This window comes from Esox lucius, chromosome 24 (assembly GCF_011004845.1).
Source record: "Esox lucius isolate fEsoLuc1 chromosome 24, fEsoLuc1.pri, whole genome shotgun sequence".
Taxonomy (NCBI): domain Eukaryota; kingdom Metazoa; phylum Chordata; class Actinopteri; order Esociformes; family Esocidae; genus Esox; species Esox lucius.
The window spans coordinates 18771840-18798509 of NC_047592.1; the positions used below are offsets into that span (position 1 = coordinate 18771840).

Below are 26670 nucleotides of genomic sequence, written 5' to 3' on the forward strand. Positions count from 1 at the left end.
ATTTCATTTGCATGTGGCTTGTTTTCAGTTATTTTCATTGTGGCAACCACATGATCAGTTGGAAGACTGGAGAAGTGTGTGTGTCGGTGCTGCTAGCACCGTTTTATAGCTCAATAGTAGGCGTAAGCCTTGACAAGTTATGTCTTAGAGTCGTTTGTAAACGTCCATTAAGTGTTGAAGTCAACACTTCCCCGAGTTGGTTTGTTGGAAAGGAGAATAAAACATCAGGTGTCAGGTCAATTATCGTATCGTATATCCATTTATTACAGAAGCTTCCGGAGACAAGTGACGCCGCACAATGTCTAAGGATCAACAGTCAAAACATCATTTTATACTTCAACTACGCCCAAGAGATAGAGGCGTTAAATTAACAAAGCAAGTGTGCTATTGGTCCAGTTCCAGTTCTAACACTTATAAGGATAATGCAAACATCTTCTTGCCCCCTTCTGGTTTCTGTCATGTCTGTCAGACTATGTGTGTGTGTCTCTAACCTGTGTCCTGTTTCTCAAAAGACAGACATACTAAATATTTCCCCGGCAACCGCTTGAACAGGGTTTCTTATTCTCCTACTTGCACCTTCAGTTTTAGCACAAGTTACAAACACTTAATATTTTGTTTCATTTCTTACAACAGCTTACAACAGTTCACTAACTTATACAATCAATACATCTACAAAAGATAAAGATTTCAACATAGCAATGGTTTTTTAGTTGCCGATAAAATACAGACGCAAGGTGTTAAACAGCGGGAGTTGGTTTAGAACTCATTACAAATTTAGTGAATGTGTCGAGCGATACGGTATCAAAAAATTCAAGTGTCCCCATTGACACCTGTTCAGCGAGGTTCAGGACATTTTTAGGACAATTGAGATTTTGAGGACGATAACTATTTAGGAGGAATCAGTTATTTGTTTTCTAATGGTGATGATCTTTTCATTAAAGTAGTTCATGCATTCATTACAACTAAAGTGAAGACCCACTTCACTTGCTAAGCTTTGCTTTTTTGTTAACTTTGCAACTGTATCAAAGAGAAATTGTGGATGGTTTTTGTTCACCTCAATCAGGTTGGAGAAATAAGCTGATCAAGCAGATGTGAGTGATTTTCGGTATTGTATTGTACTGTCTATCCAGGCTAGTCTGAAAGCTTCCAACTTGGTGGAGCTCCACTTTCGCTCCAATTTTCTAGAGGTTTGCTTAAGTGCTCTAGTATTGCCCCTCCATGAACTGCCACCTTAATGTGGTGGAGGGGTTTGAGTACCCGAGTGACCCTAGGAGCTATGTTGTCTGGGGCTATATGCCCCTGGTAGGGTCTCCCAAGGCAAACAGGTCCTAGGCGATGGGTCAGAATAAGAGCGGTTCAAAACCCCCTTAATGATGAAAAATAATTATGAGTTCCGTGACGTCGCCCGGTATGGCGCAGCCGGGGCCCCACCCTGGAGCCAGGCCCGGGGTTGGGGCTCGTACACGAGCGCCTGGTGGCCAGGCCTTTCCCCATGGGGCCCGGCCGGGCTCAGCCCGAAGGAGCAACGTGGGGCCGCCTTCTCGTGGGCTCACCACTCACTGTTGTTTGTGCCTACGGGCCGACCAGAGTACCCGACCTTCTTGGAGTCTCTGGGAGGGGTGCTGGAAAGTGCTCCGACTGGGGACTCTATCGTTCTACTAGGGGACTTCAACGCCCACGTGGGCAACGACAGTGACACCTGGAGGGGTGTGATTGGGAGGAACGGCCCCCCTGATCTGAACCCGAGCGGTGTTCAGTTATTGGACTTCTGTGCTAGTCACAGTTTGTCCATAACGAACACCATGTTCAAGCATAAGGGTGTCCATCAGTGCACGTGGCACCAGGACACCCTAGGCCGCAGGTCAATGATCAACTTTGTTGTCGTTTCATCTGACCTGCGGCTATATGTCTTGGACACTCGGGTGAAATGAGGAGCGGAGCTGTCAACTGATCACCACCTGGTTGTGACTTGGATCCGATGGCGGGGGAGGAAGCTGGACAGACTCGGCAGGCCCAAGCGTACTGTAAGGGTCTGCTGGGAACGTCTGGCCGAGTCTCCTGTCAGAGAGATCTTTAACTCCCACCTCCGGCAGAGCTTCGACTGGATCCCGAGGGAGGCTGGAGATATTGAGTCCGAGTGGACCATGTTCTCAACCGCCGATGTTGAAGCGGCCGCTCGGAGCTATGGCGGTAAGGTCTACGGTCCTTGTCAAGGCGGCAATCCCCGAACCCGGTGGTGAACACCGGAAGTAAGGGATGCCGTCAAGCTGAAGAAGGAGTCCTATCAGGCCTGGTTGGCTTGTGGGACTCCTGAAGCAGCTGACGGGTACCGATAGGCCAAGTGGACTGCAGCCCGGGTGGTTGTGGAGGCAAAAACTTGGGCCTGGGAGGAGGCCAGGGAGGAGGCCATGGAAAAGGACAATCGGCTGGCCTCGAAGAAATTCTGGCAAACCGTCGGCGCCTCAGGAGAGGGAAACAGTGCCCTACCAACGCTGTTTACAGTAGAGGTGGGCAGCTGTTGACCTCAACTGGGGATGTCGTCGGGCGGTGGAAGGAGTACTTCAAGGATCTCCTCCATCCCGCCTTCACGTCTTCCATTGAGGAAGCAGAGGATGAGGGCTCAGAGGTGGACTTGTCCATCACCTGGGCTGAAGTCACAGAGGTGGTCAAGAAACTCTTCGGTGGCAAGGCACCGGGGGTGGATGAGATCCGCCCTGAGTACCTCAAGTCTCTGGATGTTGTGGGGCTGTCTTGGTTGACACGCCTGTGCAACATCGCGTGGCGGTCGTGGACAGTGCCTCTGGGATGGCAGACTGGAGTGGTGGTCCCTCTTTTTAAGAAGGGGGACCGGAGGGTGTGTTCCAACTATAGGGGGATTACACTTCTCAGCCTCCCCGGGAAAGTCTATGCCAGGGTTCTGGAGAGGAGAATACGGCCGATAGTAGAACCACAGATTCAGGAGGAACAGTGTGGTTTTCATCCGGGCCGTGGAACACTGGACCAGCTCTATACCCTCTACAGGGTGTTGGAGGGTTCATGGGAGTTTGCCCAACCAATCCACATGTGTTTTTTGGATTTGGAGAAGGCATTCGACTGTGTCCCTTGCGGCAACCTGTGGAGAGTGCTTTGGGAATATGGGGTCCTGGGTCCTTTGCTAAGGGCTGTCAGGTCCCTGTACGACCGAAGCAGGAGCTTGGTCCGCATTGCCGGCAGTAAGTCAGACTTGTTCCCAGCGCATGTTGGACTCTGGCAGGGCTGCCCTTTGTCGCCAGTTTCTGTTCGTAATTTTTATGGACAGAATTTCTAGGCGCAGCCAGGGGCCGGAGGGTGTCAGGTTTGGGGACCACACGATTTCGTCTCTGCTCTTTGCGGATGATGTTGTCGTGTTGGCCCCTTCAAGCCAGAACCTTCAGCATGCACTGGGACGGTTTGCAGCCGAGTGTGAAGCGGTGGGGATGAGAATCAGTACCTCCAAATCCGAGGCCATTGTCCTCAGTCGGAAATGGGTGGCTTGCCCACTTCAGGTTGGTGGGGAGTGCCTGCCTCAAGTGGAGGAGTTTAAGTATTTAGGGGTCTTGTTCACGAGTGAGGGAAGGATGGAACGGGAGATTGACAGACGGATCGGTGCAGCTTCTGCAATAATGCGGTCGATGTATCGGTCTGTCGTGGTGAAGAAAGAGCTGAGCCGCAAGGCGAAGCTCTCGATTTACCGGTCAATCTACGTTCCTACTCTTACCTATGGTCATGAGCTGTGGGTCATGACCGAAAGGACAAGATCCAGGATACAGGCGGCCGAAATGAGCTTTCTCCGCAGGGTGGCTGGGCGATCCCTTAGAGATAGGGTGAGAAGCTCGGTCACCCGGGAGAAGCTCAGAGTAGAGCCGCTGCTCCTCCACATCGAGAGGGGTCAGCTGAGGTGGCTTGGGCATCTGTTTCGGATGCCTCCAGAAAGCCTTCCTGGGAAGGCGTTCCAGTCCCGTCCCACCGGGAGGAGACCCGGGGAAGACCTAGGACACGCTGGAGGGACTATGTCTCCGGGCTGGCCTGGGAACGCCTCAGTGTCCCCCGGAAGAGCTGGAGGAAGTGTCTGGGGAGAGGGAAGTCTGGGCATCTCTGCTTAGACTGCTGCCCCCGCGATCCGGCCCCGGATAAGCGGAAGATGATGGATGGATGGCTCTAGTATTGTCTGTGTACCAGGGAGTAAGTTTCTTATTTGGTATTTCTTTTGTTTTTAGTGGTGCAACTGTGTCCAATGTATTTCACAGTGTTGAGTTTAGATCCTCAATTTGATCGTTTCCAGATTTATTTACTCTGTCGTTAATGAGAGAACTTGAAAGAATATCAAGGAATTTATTTGTAGTCCGAGAATTTATAGTACAGCTTTTGAAATTCATTGTTTGCGGAGCAAGTGGATTTCTTGTTTTAACGGTAAATGTAATAAGACAGTGATCCAATATTCCTGGATTGTGGGGGAAAATTATTAGATCTACAATATCTAATTCTCGTGACAGGACTAAATCCAAGGTGTGATTGTGGCAATGTGTTGGACCTGAGACATGTTCGATAAAGCCCATTGAGTCAATTTTGGCTTTAAAGGCTTTTTGAAGAGGATCATTAGAATACTATCTGCCATGACTACAAGGTTAGACAAGAATTTTGGAAACTCATTTCAATATTCATATGGAAAAGTCCAATGATCCTCTTCAAAAAGCCTTTGAAGTCATAATTGACTCAGTGGGTTTTATCCAACATGTCTCAGGTCAATCCTGGAATATTGGATCACTGTCTTATTACATTTACCGTTAAAACAAGAAGTCCACTTGCTCCGCAAACAATGAGTTACAAAAGCCATACTGTAAGTTCTCGGACTACAAATAGATTTCTTGATATTCTTCCAGGTTTGCTCATCGACAACAGAGTGAATTAATCCACAAACAATCTAATCGAGGATCTAAACTCAATACTGTGAAATACTTTAGTCACGACTGCCTCCCCTGGGGCTCCCCCTGCTGGTGCTCCTGGGTTCCAGCAGTTGGTGTGACCGGCCTTCTGAAGACACCCCCCCTTTCCCCTCTGCATCTGCTCATTGGTGTGTGTGATTAGTGTCGGTACATGGATGTCTGTTGGTTAGGGGGATTGTGGGTTATTGTTTGTTACATCGTTCTGTTGGATATACATTTTATAAGTTACTAAGTACCCTGTTATTGCCCAGCATTTGACGTGCCTGCCTGTTTGGGTAACCCCCCTCTGCTTTCTCACCTTGAATAAACGGTCGCAAGCTACCTCCCTGCGTGCGACTCCTGCTTCCTGCCTACAGAACGCTGACAACTTTACATACGGTTGCACAATTAAAAAGAAAATAAATACACGAGAAACTAGTACACAGTCAATACTAGAGCGCTTAAGCAAGCCTCTAAAAAATTGGAGCGAAAGTGGCGCTCCACCAAGATGGAAGTATTCAGACTAGCCTGGGTAAACAGTACACTACAATACCGAAAAGCCCTCACATCTGCTCGATCAGCGAATTTCTCCAACCTGATTGAGGTGAACAAAAACAATCCAAAATGTCTCTTTGATACAGTTGCAAGGTTAAAAAAGCAACACTCAAGTGAAGTGGGTCTTCCTTTTAGATCTAAGGAATTAATTTTATAAATGTTCCTTGTCTCCTGCCCTGTTTTAAACTTAGGAGGACATGAGGTCTTGGCCCACACCTCCAGAGTACCAGGCTTGAAAGACTCGTTGCTGTCCCTGTCCAAAGTCCTCCTGGTTGTGTTGCAGATCAAGACGATACCTGACGATGTCAGCTGCCACTCTGCTGATGTCATCTGGTCATGCGTCTGACCTGCACTAGGTTTAAATAGACTCTGGACTCAGAACACATACATTGATTAATTATTACAACTTGTACTCTTAAAATGTTCACCCGGCACAGCCAGAAGAGGACTGGTCACCCCTCTGAACCTGGTTCTTCTCTAGGTTTCTTCCTAAAGTTCGACCTTCTTAGGGAGTTTTTCCTAGCCTCTATGCTTCAACATTGTGGTTGTTTGCTCTTTGGGGTTCATGTCTGGGTGTTTTGTAAAAGCACTTTGTGACAACTGCTGAAGTAAAAAGGGCTTTATAAATACATTTAATTGATTGATTGAAGGAATTGTGCGTAGAGCTTCGATACCAGATTGTGTCCAGGCATAGATGTGAGGAAAGGTACCAAACCATTACTGTTGGATGGCATTTCTGTTGCATTGAAGTACTTAGTGTGTTTAGACAAGAAGAGGAATGCCAGAGGTGTTGATGTTGATGTAAACCATTTGTAAGAGTGGGAGTCAGGACAGATCAATGTGTTTTAGGACAGGATAGAGGAAAACACAACAGGGAGTAGGAAGGGATAAGGAACACATGTTGTTTTCACAAGAGGACAAACTCTTACCCCCACCCATTCTTGTATAAGTATTGAATGTATTTCCAACTTCTTCAGAGATGTCTCATGGTTTACCTTTTTAACTATGATTCCTTTCTCCTTGCAAGCTTACTAAAACCGTACATTGTGCAAAGATAATTTTTCCTCTGTACCTACTTCCTAAAGGGATCTATTTAATGGAATTGCCATCACAATTCAAAGATTGTCACTTTGTTTTCACTGTCTACCAGAAGACGGACCATACTACTGACCTGTATACCCAGCATCAGGAGACTGACCATACTACTGACCTGTATATCCAGCATCAGGAGACTGAACCTGAGTAGATCCTTGGTCCTGTTGGGGGTCCTGGTTGGTGCTCTGGGGATGGATGGGCCTACAGGGAGAGAGACATTAATGAAGAACACAGACAATATGGTACTGTATGTAACATTGGTCAAGATACAGGTGTACTCACCATAATATTCTGTTACCACAGCAACCTGTACAGAGAAAGACACACAATTAAAGCAGGTTGTTTTTGTTTTGAACCGCTATTACTAAGAGTTGCAAATCTTATCTTCAGCTGAAAACTTAGTGAATGGTAAAAGTCTCACAAAGTCTTTATTTACCTCGACACAGCAGGACCAAGATGATGGTCAGTAGAACAACAGCAACAACCAGACCCACAACCACTCCTACTAGGACTGATGTAGAGGATACAGGAACTATGACAGGAGAGAGAACAGCACAAAACCACGAGATGCAGAATAAAGTCACTGTAAATAAAATAAATAAAGGGTGGGACATATTTCATTATGCTTTGGATACAGAATATACATTTGGTTTAGAAAACCTGCAGGACTGCAGAGACTATCCCTATTTAATAAATCACTGACAACCACTGACTTAAAGACACTGTAATCATAATGTATTGTTACCAGTACATTACTACCACTGATTTAAAAACACTGTAATCATAAAATAATGTTAACACTACATTAAAAATCACTGACTAACACTGATTTAAAGACTCTCTAATCATAATCTAATGTAATCAGTACATTACTACTACCACTGACTGTAACAGTTGTTCATCATGAAGTTGTGTAACACCTGCTCCTCATGACGTTGTGTAACAACTGCTCCTCATTATGTTGTGTAACACCTGCTCCTCATGATGTTGTGTAACACCTGCTCCTCATGATGTTGTGTAACACCTGCTCCTCATGATGTTGTGTAACACCTGCTCCTCATGATGTTGTGTAACACCTGCTCCTCTCCAGTGCTCCACCTCATCGGTGTACTAACCACCAGCAGGAGACTGATGTCAGAGACACACCCCACGGACACACCTGCTCCCAATCACCTATTTAGTTCTGTATATAAATGTGATGTTTTATGTATGGATTGTTGTTTCTTTGTTGGAGAACCATGTGGTTTTCTATAAATGAGACTTATCCTAAAGCTGCATTATCGTTGTGTTGTTGTTTTCCTTTTTGCCTTATCAGTTTCACACTCAACCCTCACACTTCACAATGTAGTAAATGTAATGTGATCATGAACAATTTCTCACCTCTCACTGTCACCCAGCTTTCAGGAGATTCTATTTGATCTGATTTACATTTATAGAAACCTTCATCTGACTTAGATACTGTAGGGATGGTCATCTCTCCTGTGGTCTCATTACTGATAAGTACTCCATCTTTGTAGAAATCAGCCTTTGGGTTAGTGTGTGGTTGATATCTATATATACAGAGAAGAGTCACTGAGTCTCCTTCAGTCACAGGATGGACAGGACTCTCTAGGATCACATTACCACCTGTGTAACATAAAATAAAAATAATACAGTCAATCTGGAATCAACACTTATTCACTGGCATAAGAGCTTCAATCATTCAGTTACAGAATAATACCTAATATCTCATATTAGAATAATAAAATGACTGCCTCATGGACCTACCAGACACTGTGATGTTGACAGCATTACTGTACTGTCCTGATCCAGACTCACACCAGTACACTCCACTGTCCCATGTGACTGTGGAGGTGATGGTACATGTGGACCCTGTTATTGATACCCAGTTAGGGGAACACCCTGACTCCACTCCTGTCTCTGTGTATCTCATCAGTCTCCATCCAGTAAAGTTTCCGTTCAGATCACAGGTCAGTGAGAGAGACTTTGATGTAAAGTGTTGAGTTCTGTTGGGACTTATTCTGAGAGACACTGAAGACTGCAGATCTGAAAAAAGAGAGACAAGTCAAATATATTGAAACATTTGAGGATGGTTTAAATGTCATGCATTTAGAATGTAGTTACCTCCTGACCAGAGAAACTGAGGTTCACTGTAGTCTGTGTAATAGACTGGGTCTCCTCTCCCAGCTCTACACACATATCCTCCTGTGTCAGTAGGACCAGCAGGACTCAGAGTGTAAGACTCTTCAGTAGTCCCATATCCAGATAGGGCCTCTACAGAGTAGGACTTGTCCAATAGAGAGGGTAACCCAGCTCTGTAGGGAACAGTCTTGTACCAGGAGAACCTCCAGCCTGTAGATGACTCTTTAACTTCACAGTTCAGAGTCACTGAGTCTCCAGGGTTCATCCACTGAGGAGAGATACTCAGGACAGCCTTGGATTGATCTGTGATGAGACAGGGAACAAGATTCAAACTGTCAATCTCACAAAGTATTCTAGTTTGCTATTCAGATGTTTACATTATTGGATATCCATACATGACACAGTCAGTTGTCTAACATCACTGGTTGTGGATTCCTTGTTTCCCTTTACACCCATATAGGTATATGACCCAGTATGAGATGTGTAGACAGGACTGATTCTGTACTCAGGCTTTGTGTCATAGTAAACTGACTGATCATTCTTATAGAAGTTATACTCCCAGTCAGTGTCTCCTCCCCCCTGTATGTCACATCTGAGAGTGACAGTCTCTCCTCTGAATATTTGACTGTTTGGCTTCAGTTTCACTACCGGCTTTATTTTATCTAGACAAACAAAACCATCATAACAGACATAAAATAAAACAAATTATATAGACTTCTCTTAAACACATACACAACCAAATCACCTATTTAATAAAAATGGACATGAGGAAGGAAAGGCAGTGACGGACAAAGACGATGAAGCACAGAGAGATTGTGGTCTGATCAAATGAATGAATATCTACCATTACCTTGAGAGTGACTACTGTGAAGGAGGGTATTCAGTACTACAACAAAGACAAAAGAATGTAACTATAGTACAGTAGTAATACAGTAATGTAGACTGTGCTGTAGTTATAGAGTAGTAATATTAACCTTAGAGAACTTGGTGCTCATAAGAAACATACAGACACAATATCAGTACTCACGGAGTAGAACGTAGAGCCAGTCGTGATCCATTTTGTCTTGGTGACGAGTAACTCTGAACAACAGTTCTACTTAAAAACCACTCTATTTCCTATGACGAAAGTCTGGTTAGCTCAACCGTCCTCACCATCATACAGACAAAAAGAGAAATTAAAGTAACCATTCTGTAGCAGATAATGGAAGTATTTTTTTTTTCCAGTTTACCTACACAAATAAAACCATCATAGCACAATTAACTTCAGTATCAGGAATATAATAAAACACTAAATATATAGACTTCTCAGTGACTCTGTGACTTCTCGGAGTCCCAATTTCCATCTGTAGATGTTCTAAAGATAGTAATTTTCACGATTTCGGAGTAGCAGGACCCAAGCCCACACTTGAAGGACAGCTAAAGGATTTCATTGGCAGAAACAGGCGGGAAAAAGAAAAACAGTCAGTCAGGAAAAACACAGACTTGTAGCAGGGACGGATATAAACCAAGCACAAAAACACAATGACTGACAAAGGACTAACAGAAGAGGACAAACTAAATAGGGAGCTAATGAGGACCAACAAGACACAGGTTCAAACAACAAGGACAGACACAGGTTGTGGGTAAGGACACAAACAAAATCCAAACATTACAGGGCTATATTCAAAACCATAACCAAACCAAAACAGAGCGTTACAGCAACCCCCCCCCCAAGACTCGGACACACGAACGCCAACCAAACAAAGGGGTGGGCGGGCAGGGCACCACCACGGCTCTGCTTTGAGATGGGGCCTGGGGACAGGACCGGGTGGAGGCCAACTACCCTACTGACGATGCCTCAGAGGAAGGGGAGTCCTGGGTCATGTCCGGTTGAACCAACCCCTCCAACAGGGAGAAAGCGCAACGGCCGCTAGCCACATCCGGTGCAGTGGCCGGTCTCAGGTTCTTCATGACTGGATCCAGTTCCTCGGTATGCCTGCAGTCATGGCTGACAACGTGTGGACTCCCTCCTGGGTGTATATCTGGAAGCTGTAGTTCCGTTGATCCTGGTATTCTGTGATGTTGTAGCACGTAGACAGGTCCATCTCACCGTCCAGATCTGAAGACTCTTCTGCAACCGAGTCCTTGTAGTTACATGAGGCTGTGGTCTGTCAGTACAAACCAATACATCCATTTTCCTTGTTCATCCATCTTCACCATCCAACCTTTCTTGAAGTTCAGTAAATCAGGGGTGCGTTCAGGAGCAGTGGAGCGTGGTTGTGGGTCCAAGCCGGAGGAGGGCGTCACAGTAATACTATCCAGTAATACATCCATCCATCTTCTTCCACTTATCCGGGGCCGGGTCACGGGGGCAGCAGACTTCCCTCTCCCTAGACACTTCCTCTAGCTCTTCCGTGGGGACACCGAGGCGTCCCCAGGCCAGCCAGACTCTCCAGCGTGTCCTAGGCCTTCCCCGGGGTCTCCTCCCGGTGGGACGGGCCCGGAACACCTTCCCGGGAAGGCGTCCAGGAGGCATCTGGAACAGATGCCCAAGCCACCTCAGCTGACCCCCCTCAATGTGGAGGAGCTGCGGCTCCTGAATCCGAGGTTCTACTATAGGCCGTATACCCCTCTACAGTACCCTGGCATAGACTTTCCCGGGGAGGCTGAGAAGTGGGATCCCCCTGTAGTTGGAACACACCCTCCGGTCCCCCTTCTTAAAAAGAGGGACCACCACCCCGGTCTGCCATCCCAGAGGCACTGTCCCCGACAACCACCCGGGCTGCAGTCCGCTTGACCTGCCGATACCCGTCAGCTGCCTCAGGAGTCCCACAAGCCAACCAGGCCTGATAGGACTCCTTCTTCAGCTTGACGGAATCCCTTACTTCCTGTGTCCACCACCGAAATTCGGGGATTGCCGCCTCGACAGGCACCGGAGACCTTATGGCCACAGCTCTGAGCGGCCGCTTTGACAATGGCGGTGGAGAACATGGTCCACTCGGACTCACTATCTCCAGCCTCCCTCTAGATCCAGTCGAAGCTCTGCCGGAGGAGGGAGTTAAAGATCTCTCTGACAGGAGACTCGGCCAGACGTTCCCAGCGGACCCTTACAGTACGCTTGGGACTGCCGAGTCTGTCCAGCTTCCTCCCCCGCCATCGGATCCAACTCACCACCGGGTGGTGATCAGTTGACAGCTCCGCCCCTCTCTTCACCCGAGTGTCCAAGACATACGGCCGCAGGTCAGATGAAACGACAACAAAGTCGATCATCGACCTGCGGCCTAGGGTATCCTGGTGCCAAGTAATACTACCCACTATGAAAACAAACTATCGGTTGATGAACAACTGCTTGCTAAGGTTAGGTTTAGAATAAGGTTTTGGGTTAGAATATAGGTAAGGGTTATGGTAAGTAGATAGATAAAATGTTACAGATAGTCAGTAGATAATCTGTAGAGCATCTACAGGCACTCTTTTGGGACTCACAAAATAGTGTTACTGACTTCTCTTAATTACATACATAACTAAAACACCTATTTAGTAAAAATGAACTTGAAAAAGGAATGGTAGTGGCAGAGACAAATAGGATGAAGCACAGTGAAATTTATCAAGTTCTTGAATATCTTCCATTACCTTGAGGGTGACCACAGTAGATGAGGGTATTCAGTACTATGACAAAGGCATAAAAAGTCATTATAATACAGTAGTAACACAGTAATGTAAACTGTATTGTAGTGATAGAGTAGTTATATTAAGTCAGTACTCACAGAGTAGAACACAGAACCAGGAATGAACCATTCTGTCTTGGTGACAAGTAACTCTCTCTGAACAACAGTTTTACCTACTTACTTCCTATATGATGAGAGTCTTGTTCATCACTCCTCTTCACCACCACACAGACAAAACTGAAATGCAATCAAGACATGTAAAAGACTATGAGCAAGCATTCTGTTGCAGTTGATCCAATGTTTATTTTCAGACCAACATCTTATGTTTGGCTAAAATGGTCTGATCCTGGTTCCTTGCTCATTATTAAGAATAGAGACCTGAGATGAGATCAGAGTTTCTGGTTTTGTTCCCTACATAGAGATTTACATCAGGTTTGAATTAGCCTCCCCTCAGTCTTTTACTAAGTTGGTTACTGGTGGTGAACCAAGCCTCACTGCCCGGAAAGGAAATAAACACGTTCAGAAAGCTTCACTTCTCACACACTGTAAATAGTAAGCTCAAACCACACATTTTAAATACATAATTTTTTCACACAGTGCCAGATGATGTCAGTTAACTTTTTACTGAATTTTGTGTTACCTCATGTTCTCTTTGTCTTACTTTATATTTTGGATGAAGATCTGAAACCATTCAGGTAGACAAATGCAATAAGAGACAATATCCAAAGGGAAAAAATCATAGCACTATTAAATGTAAAATGTTTACTGATTAAAATAAGAAATACACTTTTGTTTAATTAACAACTAAATAGTTAATGATCACAAAGATTTTTCAGTCTGACCAATGATGTCATCAGATCGTAACACGTAACACAAACCTTTAGTACAGAACTGTACACATATGAACTGTATCAGAAGTTATGAACATGTTAGTTTGTTATTTTTAGAGAAACAGCACCAATAAAATAAATTCAACAGAAACTGTTGACTCTGGGAATGTCTACTAACATATTAAATCGACCATTTAATTCAACCATTAACAGTGATATGATCATGAAATAATGGAGAAAATACATCTGGATCAGTGGCTAATAGATTCACTGTAAGAAAGGTCTCACCTCCAGCCCTGCAGTATTCTACCATCAATATGATGAACACCAGTAGAAAGGGAGACACCACCAGTAGACCACACAGCAGTAAAAGATTAGGAGACCACTGCCCCTTTTTCTTTCCTTTCCAAAAAAGTTGAAAAGGAAGGTTTTGAGTGAGGAACAGAAGGGTTAAAATTAGGAGACTATGAGGGCAGTGGTTAGAGGGCAATGCCATCCACTGCTTTCCACTAAGGTGAGTATCCCTGGCTCAGTGGTGTTAGGCCCAGGGTTGAGTTGCTCATCCCCAGAGATCAGGAGGGTAGTGAACTGGAGGTTGAGTAGTTTCCGATAGAATTTGGACTTGTATTTGTTACTCCTGAGTGATTCAGTCAAATGGGAAGTGAGACTTGACAAACACCACTACAATTATCACACAGATAATACATACACAGCTGAGTCATGTATTTAGTCAAAAGAACAAGAGGAAGGAAAAGCAGATAAGAATAAACAAAGAGACGGAGATATGACCATATGAATATCTGCCATCACCTTTAGTGACAGTAGATGAGGGTATTCAGTACTACAACAAAGTCTTTACTGTACACTAGAAATACAGTAATATACAGAACACTTTGCTGTAGTTATAGAGTAGTGTGAAATCATATGAATGAATGTGTCATTGAAAGTCAAATGTGCCAAGATAATGAGAACAACAGACACATCTGTGATTAGATTCCTTCTCTGTAGGTCACACACTACAGACCTCAGGAATGTAGAATTTGACATTGACCATTTGGCTTGGGGTTTTTTGTGGAAATGTTATCTTTGCTTGGGAGAGACACCCTTCAATGTACATAACCGCCAGCAACAATGTTTACATGTGAGATTGAATGAATATGTATTATCAGACAAATCTGCTGCAGTGCTTTTAATAAAGCTTTTCTTTCTCCCGTGATTTTCGACTGAGTATGTTTTTACTAAAGTAACCACTATACAACGATATATTCCATCAGTAGTAATATTAACCTTAGTGAACTTTATGCTCTTAAACATACAAAGTTAGTTCTTATAGAGTAGAAGACAGAGCCAGGTGTGATCCAATCTGTCTTGGTGATTAGTAACACTCTCTAAGAGTTCTTACAAACCCCTCTACCTCGTATATGATGGGAGTCTGGTTAGATAGCACATCTGTACCCTCAAACAGAAAGAAATAGATGTTTATTATAGAACAACTTCTCCTCTTGGTTGACTACATGAACTCAGACTGGTTCCTTCCTCATTCTTAGAAAAAGGAGGAGAGAATGAGCATTGACACCTAAGATGAGTTCAAATGTTGTGGTTTTACACCATAAAGGTACAGATATACAAGACATTTTAGGAAGTTTCAATTTCAAGGGCGTATTTTACCACTTTGAAAAATATATAATCTGTCCCCTGTTGTGTTTGTATTGATTGTCCTACTGGACTTGCTGTTTTATCAGGCACTGTACCATGAGTAAAGGGAAAAGAATAATGTAAACATATGAACTAACTGAAGCGCAATCAAATACATATGTTGAAAGTGAAACAATGATACACATTTGAGGGAAATACTAAACTTTATATACAAAGTTATGCTCAGTGAGTTTTAACCAACCATTATTTCTAAACATTGCAGAAAATGTAGAACAAACAATGTTTCTTCTGACAGTATACTCTCCTGAATTGAAAATAAAACCATAAAAAGTTTAATTAACTCTTTAACTCTCGATTTACCGGTCAATCTACTTTCTTACTCTCACCTATGGTCATGAGCTTTGGGTCATGACCGAAAGGACAAGATCCTGGATACAGGCGACCGAAATGAGCTTTCTCCGGAGGGTGGCTGGGCGATCCCTTAGAGATAGGGTGAGAAGCTCGGTCACCCGGGAGGAGCTCAGAGTAGAGCCGCTGCTCCTCCACATCGAGAGGGGTCAGCTGAGGTGGCTTGGACATCTGTTTTCGGAGGAGACCCCGGGGAAGACCTAGGACACGCTGGAGGGACTATGTCTCCCGGCTGGCCTGGGAACGCCTCGGTGTCCCCCCGGAAGAGCTGGAAGAAGTGTCTGGGGAGAGGGAAGTCTGGGCATCTCTGCTTAGACTGCTGCCCCAGCGACCCGGCCCCGGATGAAGCGGAAGAAGATGTGTGTGTATTTAAAAAAAAAGTCTATGTGTCCAGTGAGGTTAGTTTCTTGTTAAATGTTACACAAATCATATATTATTGTACACATAGATATATGTTTTTAGCAGATCTATTTTCTAATTTCCCTTGGTAAGACTTTACTTTTGCAGCAGGTCAGGTTTTTTGCCATGTGACTTCCTGTCAATTAATAATCAATGAACTTGTCATGTCCAATCCCATCGACAGCTTAAATTGTTCGTTAGGTCACACCTGCTCCCTTTTACAAGGTGTTAGTATTTCGGAAGATTATAAGTTTTCCAGGAGTACACAACCCTGTGTATAAAAATCGCAAGTAGGCCTGTTGGATTTGTGGGTAAGTTTCAAATGAAGCTAGGTTTTGTAATTGGTATATTAGCCTATTTGGTAAATTGCTATTGTATATTTTGGAAATGTTTATAGATATAATAGGCCTAATGGTTGCAAACTTTCCTGTCAAAAGTGATCTAGCCTGTTCACTGGAAATGGAAAGCCCCATTTTTGAAAATGGTATCTTACGAAGGCGGACATTTCATTAGGGACTTGTCCCCTCCACATTTTGAAATTGCATTATGGTCCGCCTCTTCCAAATTAGGACGACGTGCTTCAACAACTGGCAGTAATTTCAGAGTGGCAGGCAGGCCAAGGCATCCAAAAAATACTCTGAGCCAGTGGGTATCAAACTCTGACATCTCGCCTCTTCGTTTCATAATCGTTTCTGGTACTGGTGCAGCTCGACTTCTTTCCAACAGATGCTGCTTGTGCGTACGTTTTCCTGAAGCGAAGCATTATATGGCATAATAAGGTGAGTTTGAGTTAGCAACCTAATTTCTCACAATGTTGTGCATAAGCGGGTAAAGCATACTTTGCCCGCTCTCTCATTGATATAGCGAGCTACTTCCTGTTTCAAACAAGGCTGATGGCAGATGACGACCATATATCTTACAACTGTTTTGTATGCGTTATTGTAGCTAGCTAATTTACTAATTGAGCTACATGAAGTTCGCTAGCTAGTTGATTAGTGCTGTGCTGCAGAGCTATAGGCAGCTAACAAAGCTGTTTTAAGACCGGCTATAGAGCACTCATCTAGCATCAGTAAAGATTTAATAATCTAAGAGATTGACGACCGATATTAGGACGTTTAAGGAGAGTTATCAGAGGGTCTGTCCGTTATCTACCAAATTATTTAATATTAAAACATTGTGTCACGCAGTAATGACGTTTTACATGTTTCACTTTCATGGTAATGTAGCCTACATGACTTGGTGCACCTTGTCTCAGCAGGATTTTCAATGGTGTACAATTTGAGAATCCAGGGGCTTTATAAAAATGTTTCACCCTCACTTAAAAAAACAAAAGTTCCAGTCCTGTATATTACTAACTTAAATGTCAAAGTTGCTTGGCTAGTTTTAAAATAATTTTTAACATTATCTTTGCAATAGTGTTTTTCTATTTCAGTGTGTACATTTGCTAGGTGAATTCTGAAAGACATTAAGGCATGTTTTTACAACAATCCTTAAATAATTCTAAAATGCTTATTTGGTATTAGAAAATAATTTTTCATTTTATTAAACCCAGCTGAAACCTATTTGGACATTCTGATGTGCTTATTCTTTTGTTTAGTTCTACATTTTCTCCTTACACATCTTTCATTCCTCAAAACATTGGTTGACTGACTGGTATCTACAGTGAGCTGTTTCTTTTTGGCACCTTTTGACCTAATATTGACCTCAACACATTCCAGTCTACTGCAGACTGTGGCAACTCAAAAACAGAGACCATGTAAAGCTTAAGTTATCAAAGAAAATAGCTTTTAGCTGATTGATATAATTAAGTGATGTTCTAGTAGCACATTAGCAATTTGGCATGGTCACTCAAGGATAAGGTGTGGGGAGTAATGGTTGTTGGAAATGAGGCCTGTGTAGATTTAATCAAAAAGACTTAAATAGTCATGTTTTTTACATCATTAATGTCCTAGCTAAACTATGATCCGCTGAATACCACATTGGTGAATAAAAGTAAAAATGTCCTTTCAAAACAGCAACATTTGTAATTTTTTTCAAAAGTTTGGCCCGCAGTGTAACTTTTTTTGTCCTGTTAGATTTCAGATAAATTCCATGGCTAAAATAAAGGTTTCCCTAAAATGTATTTCAAATTGACTAACAATATTACTTGTTTTATAGATGCCTTACAAACCTGGATTTATGCTGAGTGTTTTGTGTGTCTTTGAGGTGGGAAGCCTGTCCTTGTGTGTGTGTTTAAGTTGCTCTATAATTAGTGACATTTTTAATAAAGTTCCGTTTGATTCCCAATTGAGCCAAATGTTATGTCCTAGGGCAAGGCATTCCCCCTAATTTATTCCAGGAAAATGTACCTGTACTAATTGTAAGTTGCTCTGGACAAGAGCGTCTACTAAATGACTAATGTATACTTGTACATGTTTTATATTAATGCATAAACACTGTTTTTATTTAGTCTTTAGTCAAAGTGGAGTAAAACAAAAATGGAAATTGATTCCTTTATTAGAAACTTGCTAAATTAGCAATAATGATTTGACATAACTACTCAATTCTAGTAATGGTGTGATTGTTATTAATGTACAGAAGTAACATCTCATTTATTACATACATTAAAACTAGCCGAGGTAGATAATATAATTTTTAACTCAACCTTTCAAATGGTAATTTTCACTTTCAATGTGTGGGTTAGAAAAATTAAGCCTTTCACTATATAAGATGTCTGTGTGTGACATTCATCTATCTTTTATTACACGGATGCTGAGAATGTTTTGTTGTAATAATCTAAGCTGTTCCTCAAACAGTCGATTAACAATGTGTGATTAGGGTTTCAAAAGTATGCCAAATCATATTGTTTGTTCCAGTTCACTATTATTCTTCTGGCAAAAAACTGCCCTTTATGCTAATTAATGTGAGTTAAAATGGTATAAAGGTACCCAAATTAATATAGTAAAGCATCAAGAAACATGACTTCTGGTGCAAATGGGACATGCCAATCAGCCTCATGGTGGCACAAGCCTGTGAAGTTGGACTTTTTGAAAGTTCACCACACCCTTTCCTTGTGACCTGGTCTTAGAAATCAGTCCATAGGTGTATCTCCTCACTATGAAAAATGTTGCCAGTCTGGGTCAGGGTTAGGGTTAACCCTAACCCTAAAAAAGATTTTCAGCTATCTTAGTTATTTTGAAAAACACTTAAAACACTACTCATATGGCAGCAAATGACCAATCTTGATGTAATTTGACATTTGGTATCTATGTATGAAGATCTTCAAATGTTGTATAAACCAGACCAGCATGTAAAAAACGACATGGGGTCACCATTGGACAGGAAAAAACATCCAACATTGGGTTAATGTTTGTACATGTGTGCAGTTTCTTTTACCCTACATACCATATTGCATAATTTTCATGCTAACTAAATGCTGAAACCCACTAAATGCTGCTTGCAGCTTTAATCGAAGTTGCAAATGTAAAGACAGTTGCTTAGTTACAGTAACATCCAAGGGTCATCAAAGTTTCCTTTTGTCATTACTTGGTCCCCTTAATCGCTGCTTGCAGCTATATTTATTATTGTGATTTGTATGGTGACCTTGAATGATTAGAAAGGCTCCTAAAAATAATTGTTATTATTATTATATCCTAGATTAATTTATATCCATGTAAAATAGTATGAGCACTTCTTTATACTCACCAGTAACCTGTATGTGGACTGGTTCACTGTACTGGGTGTAGTAGACAGGGTCTCCTCTCCCAGCTCTACACCTGTACTGTCCTCCATCAGAGACACTGACCTGTCTGAGTGTGTAGGAGGATCCAGAGGTTGTAGCTACTGGTTCAGAGTCTTGTCTGTGTCTGTACCAGTAAAACCTCCATCCAGAAGACTCTACAGTACAGCTCAGTGTCACACTGTCTCCTGTCAATACGTCCTGTTGGTCTGAACTCAGTGTGGCCTTTGGCGAATTAGCTATTGGTACACTATAACCACCATGACTACAACAAACAAAATGAAAAACAACGCTGTAATATTAAGTGAACTCAGCAGTGACACTGGAGGTAATCACTGCGTTGTGACGACTTGGGACGATCTGTTCTTCTCCCCTGACACTGGTACTGACTCACCTGGTCAGACAGTTGATGGTTTTGAAAGGTGAACCAGGACTCAGTAGTTGTTAATTTCTGTACCATCAGTATGTCCCCTCTACTTCCTATATGATAAGGGTCTTGTTAAATCACGCCACTTCACCCTCTCACTGCCAAAACAGACATGAAATCAAGACATCTAAAAGACTATGAGCAACCTGTGAGGTTCTGTTCCGTTGTGGTTTTTGTTTTTGAATGTAGCTCTGTTATTTTGGGGTTTTGTGTGTGTTTCTACATGCAGCCTGTCCTTGTCCTTATTGTTCCCACCTGTACCTTATTTACTCCCTCATTGTGTCCTTATTTAAGTTCCTCCTGCTACAGTGTTTTGTGTTGGTCATTGTTGTTAGCGAGTTGGTTCTGTATTCTGATCCTGCCATTTGTGCCTTTTGTATTTTTCTTCTGTTATACATCATTAAAACTCTGTGATTGTGTCCTGCCTTCCTAACCAATGTGTGACACAACCATTCTGATGCAGTTGATGCAATGTTTATTTTCAAATTAAGATCTTATGGTTGGTTAAAACGTTTGACCCTGGTTGCTTCTTTGTTATTAGAAGAATAATAAATAGAGACCTGAGATGAGATCAGTTTCTGGTATTGTTCCCTACATACAGATGTACATTAGGTTTGAATTAGCCTCCCTTCCTTAGTTGGCTGTTGGTGATGAGACTAGCTAGTTGACCTCACTTATTCCACTGCCCACAAAGGAAATAGACCGGTTCAGAGAGCCTCCCTTTTCACACATAGTAAATAGTGCGCCCAAACCACAAATTATAAATATATAATTTCTTTCACACAGAGCCTTTTTTTTTTTTTTTACTTAAGATGATCATTTAAACACTACATATTGTGTTTACCCAGGGTTCTCAAAAAATAAATATACAACTGTATGTTTTTCTTTCCTTTCCAAAACAGTTGAAAAGGGAAGTTTTGAGTGAGGAACAGAAGTGTTCAATTTGCAGTGGTCTCTTAATTGTAACCCTTCTGTTCCTGATTTAAAACCTTCCATTTCTGTAATTATCACAAGGATGATTCAGTCTGATCAATCATATAATCAGATTGTAACTTGTCTTTAGACAATCTACTGAACACAAATGTTTAGTACTGAACTTCACACATCTTAAACTGTATTTGATGTTGTGAAAAGGTTAGTTAGATATTTTCTGAGAAACAGCACCAGCAAAAGACATTTAATAGAAATAGTTGACCTTGGGCAAATGTCTATTAATAGAACAATTTAATTCAACCATTAACAGTGATATGATCATGAAATAAAAAAGGAGAAAGTCCTCACCTCCAGCCCTGCAGTATTTCACCATCATTATGATGGACACCAGTAGAAATGGAGACACCACCAGTAGACCACACAGGAGTCTGGACATAGAGATGGAGACACCACCAGTAGACCACACAGCAGTCTGGACAGAGAGATGGAGACATCACCAGTAGACCACACAGCAGTCTGGACAGAGAGATGGAGACACCACCAGTAGACCACACAGCAGTCTGGGCAGAGATGGAGACCAGAGAACCTGGAGGGATTATATTATACATATTTTACCATCAATACACACAAACACAAACTGACACAGACACACACACTACTATATAAATGTTTCGAGTCACTTAATACATTTCCTTGTTTTTGAAAGAAGAATTTTTGAGCCATTAAAATTCATCACTTGAAAATGGATTAGAAATATAGTACAGACATTGTCAATGTGGTAAATAACTATTGTAGCTTGAAATGGTAGATTTTTTATGGAATATTTACATTGGCCCATAATCAGCAACCATCACTCCTGTGTTCCAATGGCTTGTTGTGTTTGCTAATTGAAGTTTATAATCTAAAAGGCTAATTGATCATTAGAAAACCCTTTGCGGGTTATGTTAGCCAGTGCCTGGGCGTCCAGGGCTATATCCCTGGATCTCAAATTGACCAAAGAAATAATAATAAAAAAGTAGCCCCTGATCTGTTTTCGATTGTGCATTATGAGAATGTAAGCCCCTAGCATGTACATCAGAATATTCCTCATGTATATTCAAATAAATCTGGTACTTTCTGCTGGGGGGGGGCTAAGCCCCGATTGTATTGTGATATTAGTGACACCTCTGATGTCCCTAGAAACAGACACCTCAGAGTCCTGAACTGGCAGCTTAATTTATTAGTACTCACAAAACACCAGTCCCAGTGTCAACAGTGAAGAAACGAATGTTCTTCTGCCCCTCTTAATCTCTCCTTTTCTTTGGTCTGAGACGTGGCTTTGTCTTTGAAACTCTGCATCAACTACAACAGAATGGTTGTTTATTGTCTTTTACATGTCTAGATTTCATGTCTGTTTTGGCAGTGTGATGGTGAAGAGGTATGAAGAACACTCATCATACTCTCATCATATAGGAAGTAGAGGGATTAGTAGGGAAAACTACTGTTCAGAGAGAGTTACTCATCACCAAGACAGAATGGTTCAATATATAAGTTTCATATTATTACTCTGTTACTGCAGCACAGTATATATCACTGTATTACTGCTGTACAGTTTACATCACTGTATTACTGCTGTACAGTTTACATCACTGTATTACTGCTGTACAGTTTACATCACTGTATTACTGCTGTACAGTTTACATCACTGTATTACTGCAGCACAGTTTCAATCACTGTATTATTGCTGTACAGTAAAGACTTTATTTGTCTTTATTGTAGAACTGAGTGCCCTCAACACTGAAGGTAGTGGTAGATGTTCATATAGTCATGCCTACATCTCATTATGTTTAATCGTTTTGGTCCCTCTCATTGCTTTTCCTTCCTCTTGATATTGTATCTGAATACATGACTCAGTTGTGTATTTATTATCTTTGTGATAATTTTAGTGGTGTTGTACTGAGTACTTTAACAAAGACAAAGAAAATCATTATAGTACAGTTGTAATACACAAATGAAAACTGTGCTGCAGTAAAAGAGTTGTAACAAACTTTATGCTCATAAACAACATACAAAGTAATTATTCACAGAGTAGAACACAGAGCCAGGAGTGACCCATTCTGTTTCAGGAGTAACTCTCTCTGAACAACAGTTCTCTACAAACATCCCCACTTCCTATATGATGATATTCTTGTTAGATTGCACCTCTTTACTCTCACAACGGCAAAAAGAGAGTAATATTCTAGAGGTACTTACAGAAACCATATTGTAATCAGCCATGTTTATTTTAGACTATTTCTCCTCATGGTTGACTACATGACTACAGGCTGGTTCCTTCTTCATTATTAGAAGAGAGGAGGATAAAATGAGCATTGACTCCTGAGATGAGATCAGTTCAGATGTTGTGGTTTTACACCATAAAGGGACAGACAGACAATAGATTTTAGGATGTTTCTCTTGGAAGGGCGTAGGAGAAGGGGGGGACAGGGCAGACATGCCCCCCCCATGTTAGAAGACATTAACTTTGTACCAACAAATTAAACCACTTTGAAAACAATTGTCACGTCCTGGCTATGCCCCTAGCCATCTCTGCGCTGGGCTGGGGGCATTGTCAGGACAGTACAGGAGGTTGGACCTCATGCCACCTCCAATCCTTTTAGTCTCCCCAATTGGAGGCAGGTGTTGGTTGTTGCTTCCAATTGGGGACCCTATTTAAGTTCCCTTCTTTTTCCACACCAGCGTGGTTCATTTTGGCTTTTTGTTCTCACTGGATGCCCCTGTCACTGGAGTCTTTTGTTTGAGTCTTTTGTTTAATTAAAACATGGATTATTCCTGTCATCTCGACTCTGCGCCCGTGTCCTACACCCACCACAACCTAACTCATGACAACAATACAATCTGTCCCCTGTTGTGTTTGTATTGATTGTCCTACTGGACTTGTTTTATCAGGCACTGTACCATGAGTAAAGGGAAATGAACCAAAGTTAACCAAATGAACCAAAATAAAGTTACGTTACCTGAGCTCTGTCTGATCATTTATTGCTATATGAAAGTTGTAAAAGATGGATATAACATCCCATCAATATCAATCTCACTCCTACTAGACTAATCCCCTAAAACATTCACTAAGTTGGTTACTAATAGTGAACATAACCAGCTAACCTCAATGGTTCCACTGCCCATCCTGAGACAACCCCTCTCTTCTCACATATATTACATAACCCAGCTCTGTAGGGAACAGTCTTGTACCAGGAGAACCTCCAGCCTGTAGATTACTCTTTAACGTCACAGTTCAGAGCCTCTGTAGAGAGATACTCAAAGGGGAGTACAGATTAACTCTACAAATAAAGAAAGGGACGTCACACACTTAAAGATGCAAAGAAGACTTGTCAAAACTCTGAATCAACTAGAATTGCACTGTCCGGTGATCCTTTACACTTCTGGAATCTCTGATTCATGGGTGTCCCCTCAGTGCCAGTTTAGAAGCTTGCTGTGTTAGCTTTGTCTAGCATGGCTATTTCCAGTAAGCGTTTCAGAGTCCTGCTTGAGTTTCATCACTTCATCAGATGCTGCTTAAAGCACTTTTACCTTGATCACTTAAACCTCTCCTCTAGCAGAACAGAATATAATGTCGGGGGAAATCGGTATTCCTGTTTCATAGCACCCTCTGAAACTAACCAGGGTCAGTCACTGTTGGCCACTGGACAGGAGACCAGATGCTGCTGAATGTGGTTTTGGGGTGACCACCAGGGGGCACTCTTCCCTCTTGTTTTGATGTAAAAAGTCTCAGTGCCCCATAGCAGTGTATTCCAATGGAGGGCTTACATTTGTGAGGGATGTTAAAATCAGTGTCCATGACAACAGAGTAGGGGTGTTGACCCTGGCAGGCCTCCCCATCCCTGACAGAGACCTGTCACACCGGAGACGACCACTGACCTGATTATTATTCATTATCATCATTGGTCATTAAAACTTGCCCTTTACCGCCATCTGTTGAATACTTAATAAAGAACCCAGACATAATCCATTACTGAATCCATTGATTATAATCAATGAACCATGGTTGTTTTACAATCCTTTACACTATAATTCCTTTGCACGAGCGAACGTGTGGCATATTTATTATTTTGATTTGGTTTATGGATGTTGAGTTTTTGTCATTTTCGATTTAGTCTTCAGTTTGCCACTTTTTTACTGAATGTTTTACTGAATATTAGACTTTTTACTGAATGTTAGATTCATCCCAACTATCGATTTTCTTTTCATGTCCGTCCTGTAATGGTTCTGCTTTCACGCTTGAAGTCATTATCTGTTGACTCTGTCGTGAAAGCTGTGGGGGACTGTATGAAATTATTATCTATGATGAAAAAGAGTTGAACTTAGAGTTCAAAGTGAATTAAATTGGTATTTGAAGAGTTACATAAGGAAACAAGTTTTCCTGTTTCCATAGTTATAACAGAAAATTGTCATCTGTTAATATCAGCATCCCTTAGTGTCCGTTCACAGTGTTTGTCTAATTTGGGTTTTTGGAAACAAAATCTAACATGATTATGGTTGAGTAGAATACATCTTACCATTTTAAATGGTTTAGCTAAGAAATAACTAATTTGATGGGAGGAATAAGTGACTATGGGATTGTTACTGCTCAGTTTGTTTGATATTTGATTAGAAGTAATCATATTAATCTCATGCATTCTTCTGGAGCAGTGGTGGCACATTCCTTACTATCTTTCTGATCTTTCTGACCTGATATTGAATAGTGTTTGTTAAAGTAGCCTAATTCTGAGATCCATTGACCCTTTCATACTGTAGTGGCCTTTGTTTTATTACACCTGACAGTTTTAATACTTAACAATGCATCCTTTACCAGAAATGTGTCTGGACCTCATTAAAGACCTGTATACTACTGCACTACTCTGTTAGTTTATAAAGCCTTTCTCCATAGACTTCCAACTTGTCATCCCTGTTGAAGCTTAGAGTCTGGGATTATAACACCAGATCACAGGGTTGGTTAACATTACTGACTCCACTGATAAACGCTGAGCTTGGTAGATCTGCTTTTTCACGGTTGGTGCCTAATGTCTGGAAAGGCATCCAATCAGTACTTTCTTTTGATGAATGTGTTTGTTTTAACTAACTGTGAATGTCTATGTATTTTTGCATGTTTTATATGTATTTATATGTTTATGTGCCATTTGTTTGGTTGTGTTCCCAGGGTACACTTGTGAATGAGACCCAGGTGTCAATGTGTTGCTAAATAAAATAAATATTATTTAAAAAATCTGCATGAATAATAAATAGTAGGGGGCATGCGCTGTGTTCCATGGAGGCGCCACCTCACAACTCACAGGACTTACAGGATCTGCTGCTAATGTCTTGGTACCAGATATCACAGCACACCTTCAGAGGTCTAGTGGAGTCCATGCCTCGACGGGTCAGGACTGTTTTGGCAGCAAAATGGGGTCCTAAACAATATTAGACAGCTGGTCATAATCTTATGGCAGATTGGTGTATATGTACAGTATATGTCCCATTTGTTTGATTGTATTCCCAGGGCACTTGTGAATGAGACCCTGATCTCGATGTGTTGCTAAATAAAATAAATAATATAAAAAAACTGCATGAAAATAAACAGTAGGGGGAATGCACTGTGTTCCACACACTCATTTCTGGTAATAGCAGAAAAAAACAGCAGGCAATAAAAACAAAATGAGGACAAGTGAGGGGTTACCTATTTCAACACACAGCTCCAGAAAAAAATTAGACCACTGCACCTTTTTCTTTCCTTTCTAAAAAAGTTTAAAAGAAAGTGGTCTTTTCGTTTTTTCCAGAGCTGTATATTTCACGTTCTTAATGTCATTCTATCCAACTTTTTTGGCTTTGCATTGAGAGAACTTATTTTTTGGGGGGTATTTTTATATTTTGAATGAAGTGACGTTCTTTTAGG

General features: G+C 41.9%; 1 protein-coding gene across 1 annotated transcript in view; it reads right to left on the bottom strand.

Moving 5' to 3' along the window:
• The window catches only part of LOC114830263 (low affinity immunoglobulin gamma Fc region receptor II-like), a 37368-nt gene extending 17920 nt beyond the window's left edge, over positions 1-19448 (bottom strand). The window contains exons 1-2 of the mRNA XM_034290649.1: positions 19354-19448; positions 8715-9035 (exon numbers count right to left, since the gene is read on the bottom strand). Coding sequence (XP_034146540.1) covers positions 8715-8997 — 283 coding nt within the window. The 5' untranslated portion in view covers positions 8998-9035; positions 19354-19448. The remainder of the gene's footprint in view (positions 1-8714; positions 9036-19353) is intronic.
• Between the last annotated feature and the right edge of the window lie 7222 nt (positions 19449-26670).